Genomic DNA, 7,916 nt, shown 5'->3' on the forward strand with positions numbered 1-7,916 from the left:
TACTTAAGTAAGTATGTGAGGATCTAGTCGAAGATAGAGGCAAGTGTGGTATTTTAGAGGGATGTTTTGCGTTGGATAGGAATGGTGGATTAGATTGGAGATTCTTTTTTTTTTTTTTTTTGTTAAGATAACGAAAATGAAGAGGATCTAGAGGGTTATTTGATGAAATTATGCTCGTTTGGAATCGGAGTACAAAGATTACACTGATATCTAGGTAGAGATCCAGCACCTTGGTAGTACCCTCTCATTGTAGTCCACCATCATGATCAGGAACTATCAAAAGACTAGCTAATAGAGTTCGTTTACGGAGTCAAGAATGGCAATATCTATTATATGTATTCCCTCTATCTATTATCTAGGAACAGTCTCATAATAACAATGAAAAAACCACCGCTATCCCGTAAATTCCGCCTAGTAACACCTATAAAAGAAAACCCATACTAGCTAAAGTCTCTACAACGCTCATAAAAGAGACCATAAGAATAAACAATCTAAGCCTCACTGAGCAAGCCAGGAGAGGAGAATTTAAAAAAGAGAGAGGGGGAGGAGGAGGAGGAGGAGGAGGAGGAGGAGGAGGAACGTCCCCCCTACTAAACAAACCTCCCACCATAGCTACTCCCGCCCACCATAGGCATCAATACCAAAAACACCATCCACAGAACAACAGAACACTGAGCCGCAGGTCCCCAAACGCTTCCGGAACCTCCAGGCCCGCTACCACCACCACCCAATTTCTCCCCTTCACTCTTCTTCACATCTTCATAAACCGTCTGATTGAACGTTGCATTCCGCGAACGATCATTACTGAAAAAATATGGTAAATCCCTAGCAGAAACGCCATCATACCTCGGTGGTCCATCCTGCGTAGGAATCTCACAAATACTATCTTCCCCAATACCACCACCACCACCACCACCACCACCACTTACAGCCCCACATCTAACTCCATAATCCCCCTTTCTTCTAAAATCCGAAGAATTAAAATAAGCCTTAACATAAGTCAACAACAACGCCGCATTCCCCTCGGGAGGACCTCCACTCCAAAGAGGGTCTCCATTCGACCAATGCGTAATAACCAAATGCCCTGCTTCCTGCGGGAACAAAGTCTCATTCGAGACGGTCCATACTTGTTCACCGTCGTGATACCAGGTAATAGCCCGAGGTGTCCAATCGAAACGGAGTTCGTGGATTTCCGCGCTAGAGTTGTAGGGGATTGCGGCCACTTCGAAGGTTCCGGGTAAGGCTTTTAGATTGCTGCCACCGACTTTTGTGTGTAAGACGAGGTTTAGGAGGGTGTGTGTCATGTTTATCTCGCGGGAGAGGAGTTCGATGTCGATTTCTTGGTTATCGTCGTGGTACCTTCAAAAAAAATATTTTTATTCACAAGTTAGAAATTGTTCTTTGTTTATATAGATATATATTAGGTAGTATGTAATATATCAGATCGAGATCTTAGACAAAGATAAAATCTCGTATAGCGCCAACTTATGGAATCGACGAAACCGGCCGGATAAGCACGGGAAAAGAAATGAGGGAAAAATAAAGGAAAGGGGTGTTTATATACCAATAGAATCCAAAACATGTACCCGCCCACTTCGTGGTCCGATACCCGATCCTAAACGTCCCGTAAAACATGTCGTTCCTTGCAGAATCTAATTCGGCGCCGATGAGGTACTTCTCGCCCCCAATGACGGTGTAATTCTTCGGAACCAGGAGATTCAATCCAGCGTGTCCTCCGTATATTCCCTTAGAATTGATACTAATGTTGACAGCTGGATTCGGGACGATGGCTTCGAGACGGGTTGCTCGGCCGTATGGACCTAGAGCTTTTTTGGGATCCTAAATAGGTAGATTATTTGGGTTTTTAGTAAAATGAAGGTGATATGTTATGCAATGTGAAAGGTATGTAGGTAAGAGTCGGTACCAGTTCCCAGACTTGTGGCTGCCAATCGGTGTCATCTTGGAAGTTTTTGATCTTGGTGAAGTCTGACTCGAGCAAATCCGTGAAGACGGCATATTCGGGGTCCGAGGTTGAATTCACAGAGTAGCCACATTCGCAAGCAGCTTGTTTTAGTTCAGATGTTAGTACATATATAGTATACAATCTCACAGCCAGAATTCTGTAGTAAGAATATAGAAGAAAGTGTGTAAACCTACCGTTCACTCGAGAAGCAAGCCGAAGTAGCGAGAGAAGAAGGAAGACCCAATACATATACCCCCAGGACAACGAAGCCATTTTCTTCCCTTTATTCCTTTCTTTTTTTTGTTATATTCAAAAAAAAAAAAAAAAAGTCAAGGCCGTGAACCAAACTTCGACTTGACAGCTTGACGAGAGATTGGATGCCGTATTTCGACCTACGTCGTCCCTAGAAAGCATTTATATAAACCTTTTTATCAGCGAACTGTCCCATCTTTCAGCGATCTAACGCCGATGCTTTGTTGAAATACCACATGGCTGCATAGTGAGCTGGGTGAATTGTCATCAAATGCATCATACGAGGGCATCAGGACCCTAATAGCTAATTACAAGCAGCTGCAGTATATAGTTTCTGGAACTTATATCATGCAGGAGCCGGATTGAGGAAAGGAACTTACCTGATAATCCCTCAGCTGTAATTAAGAAATTGAATTAAAGACCATTGGCAGAGAGTAACTTCTAGAGTGGTAAGCTAGTAGAATGGATCGGTACTTTGGAGCAACCAGTATTGACATAAAGGTCGATGGATTGGGATTATAGTGGTGGTGGCTGTTCGTTGCGATGGTGAAGGTCGACCATGGTGGTATACAGCTGTAGTATAGGTAACCTGATAGCTGGTGGATGAACCATCGTGAAGACCTCCATCAAATTTTACCCATACAAAGTCACCTACTACCAAATCCAACCTTTTTTCGGCAGTGAATGCCCATCTGTCGACCCATTGGATTCCAAAAGTGTTAACTCCAGCTAAAACCCAGTGTAGCTGATGAATGCATGGATAGCAATTGACCATGCTGGCAGAATGCAGTACAACTCATTGAGCCTTTCGCGCACACATGCCCTTGTACTAGTCTGGACTACCCTCGTACCTGTACGGTGGAACGTCAAACCCAATTACCTAAGTAAACCTGTGGTAGGTTACACTTACACATCTACGCGGCTGCACTCTACAATATTACGATGAATTATCAGACTAGTCAATAAACCCTAGAGTTCGTATTCATGAGTTAACCGCTAAAATATGCATCTATCGCTAACGAAGATACGCAAGTGTAAAGGGTATTCGCGGAAACATTTGAACAAAAAGGGAGAAAGGACAGCAGCAGAAAGAAAAGAAAAAAAATCTAGAAAACACCGTAAACGCCATGGACCCACCCCCCCGAAACACCGTAAATCAAATAGTCGTGATATGTAAACGTGACCATTGATGACAAAGTTTGGAGCATTCTTGTCTCCGTTCTTCTTCGTCCGTGGCAGATATAGTAAACGTAAAACAAAAACAAAAACAAAAAACAAAAAAAAACAAACCGAGAAAAGGAGAGGGCGAGAGCAAGACGACGAAGAGGGCGGTTTCTCAACCACCAAACCCCTCCGGGACCCCCCATGAGCAATAAAAGCATTGCTCACCGTCATGGTGAGCAAGCTTTGGCCCCATGTCCTCGGCGAGCATCGCCGGCCCCGAGGTGGCCACATCAACCGGCCCATCCACCTCCCCCATGGTGGTGGATACGCCGCTCTCTTCGTCGTCGAGCTCCTCGAGCCCCCTCCCAATCTCCTCCTCTTCCTCCGCCGTCAGATCCCCATCGGGACCGCAGGCAGAGGACGAAGAAGTCAGCTGCCGATCCTATCGGTCAGCCTCGTCCCTCATCCTCCTTCTGCGATCCCGATCCACCCCCCTCTGGATCAGGACCTCCCGCTCCCGCTCCCTCCCCTCAGCATATGCAGCCCCCTTTCCCTCGGCGGGCTCTTCGGAATGGGCGAACTGCGCCACCATCCATCGTTCAACGAACCCCGCAATCCTGCGGTAGTTCCTCCTGTTGTATTTGGTGAACACCGCCTTATGGTGTTCTTCTGGGGTGTCCATCATCTCGATGAGGACTTGAACCCCTGGTGCCAGCTGGGATGCGCAATGCCCGCTGAGATAAATATGAGCTGGGGACCACTCCCCACGCCCGGTGTCCAGAATAATCATGGACAGATAGTAAGAGGCCGCTGCAATGAACGACCACGGAGTCCCAACGAAGCGCAGCTCGGTCAGCGCAGCCTCCAGGAAGTACTGCGCCAGGTCCCTGACGTCCGCATCCCAAGCGTCTGCCGGAGACAGACAATTGAGAAAGGTCGTCGGGCCTGGCGCAGAAATCTTCCACTCCAAGGCGACCAAGATCTCGTACTCGCAGCTGCGTATTTCCCGACCGGTGTATGCGTGGTCTGCCATATAGACCAGCATGTCGATCCCGGGAGGCGTGATTTCGTCGTACTTAGCGGCGACCAATAACGCAGCGAGGCCAACCAATTGCAATTGGTGCACGGGGACAACCTTGACGGAAAGGAAACGGTCAATAATGTTGACGGTGTTGAACATCGAGTCAATGCTCATCTGGAATCGGTCGTGAACTTCGATCAACCAGTCAACCAAAATACCTCGCATGTGCCAACCCAGATACGGCTGAGTGTCCATGTAATGAGGATCCGGTTGGAGCTTAGTATCGACAGCCCACATATGCCTGACAATATCGGGGGTATACTCCTGGGCGAAGTTGGGGCTTTTGAATTCCTTCATGTTGAGGCAACTAGGGTTCTTGGCAAAAGCATTAACGCCTTGAACGACCTCTAAATCGGTGGCAGCAGTATAACGAGGGTAGACTCTGTTACGGTCACCTTCTCCATTCTTTCGAGCCTTCGTCAAATACTCTTCCTCAAGTTCCTGGAAGAGATAGTTCTCAACGAGTGCAATATACTCCTGAGACTCCTTATCCTCTTTAATGTTAAAACCAAAAGGTCGGGTGTCTTTCTCATGAGAACTCCAGCCGCTAGCAGGAAAGCACACCAACTTGCCGTCCGACTTAATAAGTTGCCTCATCGGGTTATAGACTGGCTTTTCTTCATCATATTCATCCTCTTGCTCTTCCTCTTCTTCTGCGAAAAAATTGGTGAGACATGGCTTGTCTGCGAAACCGAGGGCAACTCTATGAGAGCGAAAGATAACATCGTCATCGTCATCCCAACCGGTCCCTCGGTTCTCGGTTTCGTACGATTCGGTCTCCTCGATGACATCAACACGTCCTTGTCGTTCTATGGCAACACTCGTCTCTTTAACCTTAATAGTTGATTTCTTTTCCTTCGAAGACTCCGTCTTAACGGTTCTATTAGATGACTTGCTGGAGAGTGGTCCGGCTCGAGCACGGTCCTCAGGGGCAAAAGAAACACTGCTCGTAGCTGAACGAGTAGCTGGTTCATCTCTGAAAACGGTGGTCTTTTGACGTGAAACTTGAGTACGGGACTCGGCACCAATGCTAGTGTGGGATTGACCGCTCCTAACGGAGCCCTTAGCCTTGATCTGTTGCGGATCACGATAGATTGTCGACTTGATGGAAGTCGTTGCAAATTGCTGACTGCCTGATTGTTGGCTGCCGGGTTGCTTGGTGGACTTAGCACCGGTTGCAAGCGAAGCGTTACTCTTAGTAGCGACATGCCTGCCACGAGCAGCTGGCTGGCTCACACTTCCCTTTGAAGTACGGCTGGGAGCATTGCTAGTGACGGGTGCCTCATGCCTTGTGGAATCGACAAGTGCAACGCGCTTAGCAGTTTGACTTGTTCGTTGCCGGGTACTGGCAGTAGACTTGATACTAGCAGTAGAGGCTCCTTTCCTATGACGGCCACCTGCAGCTATAACAGCTGGGTCGTTCTCATCGAAGATACGCGTCTTACGCTGTGTCTAAGGTGTCGTTAGCTTTTTCATCCTTCTCTTGGCCGTTTGCTCCCTCGTTACAAAGAAGAGAAGCCAACCGGGTAGGTACATTAGATGACCCCGGGTTGTTTCAGCACGGGAAGGGCGGGAAGGACGGGATGACGACATACCTGAGATTCCATGATGTGAAACTATTTGGTGCAAAACGAAACACCGAAGAAGGATGGAGAATATCAAGAGGTGGTGGAGGGGACCAATTGATCGGAATGGAAGAATGAGAAGGAAGAATTTCAAACCGGAGGAATCAATCGGGTGTGTGAGAAAGTCCAATTGATGATGGAAGAAGTGTCAAGAGGTTGTGGAGAAGACCAATTGATGAGAGAAGAAGAAGATGGGAGGTGGGAGGTGAGAGATGGTTTGATATAGAACAGAGCAAGAAAGCACTGAAACAGCAAGCAACGTGAAATGTTCAGCAACGAAAAAAAGTTCGTGACGGATTTTCTTATCTTGTCTTCAGCTACCCGAGAGCAGATTGACGACGAGATCGCTAGCAGAGAGAAGAATGATGATAACAAGCAGTCTTGAAGCAAACCTGAAAGTTCGATGCAATGGGAAAGGGAAGCTGCAATGGATTTGATGGTTAGTGGTTGGTGATGTGACTGGAGGTGACAGTGACAAGTGAAGATGAAGGTTGATGAGAGAGGATGGAAGATGAGCGAGAGAGACAGAGACAGAGACAGAGAAATGTTTTGGTTGCAATGGGACCTTTGCAACGGGTTTGTCACTCTCAATATTTTTAGTTTTTACTGTCGGAAGGTGTTGTGGGATGGATGGGTGGATGGGTGGGTGGAGAAGTAATAGTGAGGAAAGAGGAAGAGGATTGGGAAGACAGCAGGTTTTCTAGACAGACCGGAACAGCCGCTGGAATGCAAATTGTGTGTGTGACAGAGAGAAAGCGACGTGGTGTTGAGGTCCGTTGCCCAATCGCAAAACAAATCAAAATATGTTACCAGAAATGGCCAAGCTGCGGGACAATCAACCCTTAAGCGAAGCAACACAAAAGCTGCTGTCGTCACGTGTTGTCCGACGATTCACCAGTTATCGGGCCAAACGATTCAAGCCACGCCGCACTTCCGCCAATGTGGCTAGTGTCTGGTGTTCCCACAGCAACTCCAATTAAAATCAGCCACAAAACCAACCACTTCCCAATTGTTCTCATGGCATTGCAGTACATACACAGTCTCACCCGCGGCTTGACGGTTCACCGCATCAGAAAAACACCAGAAACAAGCATCTTTACCCGTCCTGGTCGGATCCAGCCCAGCCTACGAATAATTCAGGCAGTAATCTTAAAGGTCATTGCAAGCGGTCCAACCAGGTAAGTACTTAGTTACTAACCCAAGCAGCATCCGGAACAATTTATTCTCGCATCCGCTGCATTCCCCAGAAATATATAAATAAACACAGCGTAGCCAGTAACTACTTAAGTAAATACTAACATTGCATTCCATCCCGTCAACCTGACTTCATCGGGATGCCGGATGGGTCGGAAGGAAGGAAGGAGGGATGGCAGCACCCGACCCGATCGCCTTTCCCTCACGTGCGCAGACCTCCCCCAGAAGCAAAAGGCCCCCCTTGCATGAGATGCCAAGCAACACATTCCATGACGTCAACAACACAACTCTCCAAAAAAAAAATGTTTTGGCAGCCCGTCGCGTCTTCCCAGCACCAAAAACTCAGAGTGCGCGTGGTTTGACAATTTTAGTGGGATCGCGGAGTCACATGATCCACTTTCTGTGGGAAGTTCCCTGTTTTTTTGGTGGTTTTTCGACCGAAGGGTTCCAGACCTACCGACGACGCCAGTGCAGTCCAGCGCAGCGGCCCTTCGAAACTTTTCCAACAATTCTATACTAAAGTAAGTACCTACTTATACATACTAAGTCAGTGGGTAATATTTATTTCTTCCCATGACAGAAGAGAAGGCGAGGAGGGAGGGGAAATATGACAGCGAAAATTGCGCCTTTTTTTTTT

General features: G+C 47.4%; 1 protein-coding gene across 1 annotated transcript; it reads right to left on the bottom strand.

Moving 5' to 3' along the window:
* Positions 1-590: 590 nt before the first annotated feature.
* AOL_s00083g407 (uncharacterized protein) lies at positions 591-6,067 on the bottom strand (the record flags this gene model as incomplete). The annotated part of the gene is made up of 6 exons (XM_011125586.1): positions 591-1,359; positions 1,565-1,839; positions 1,925-2,064; positions 3,605-3,812; positions 3,870-5,912; positions 6,056-6,067. 6 exons carry the CDS (start codon positions 6,065-6,067, stop codon positions 591-593), a joined length of 3,447 nt encoding a protein of 1,148 aa, XP_011123888.1.
* Positions 6,068-7,916: the final 1,849 nt, after the last annotated feature.

This window comes from Orbilia oligospora (assembly GCF_000225545.1).
Source record: "Orbilia oligospora ATCC 24927 unplaced genomic scaffold scaffold00083, whole genome shotgun sequence".
NCBI lineage: Eukaryota > Fungi > Ascomycota > Orbiliomycetes > Orbiliales > Orbiliaceae > Orbilia > Orbilia oligospora.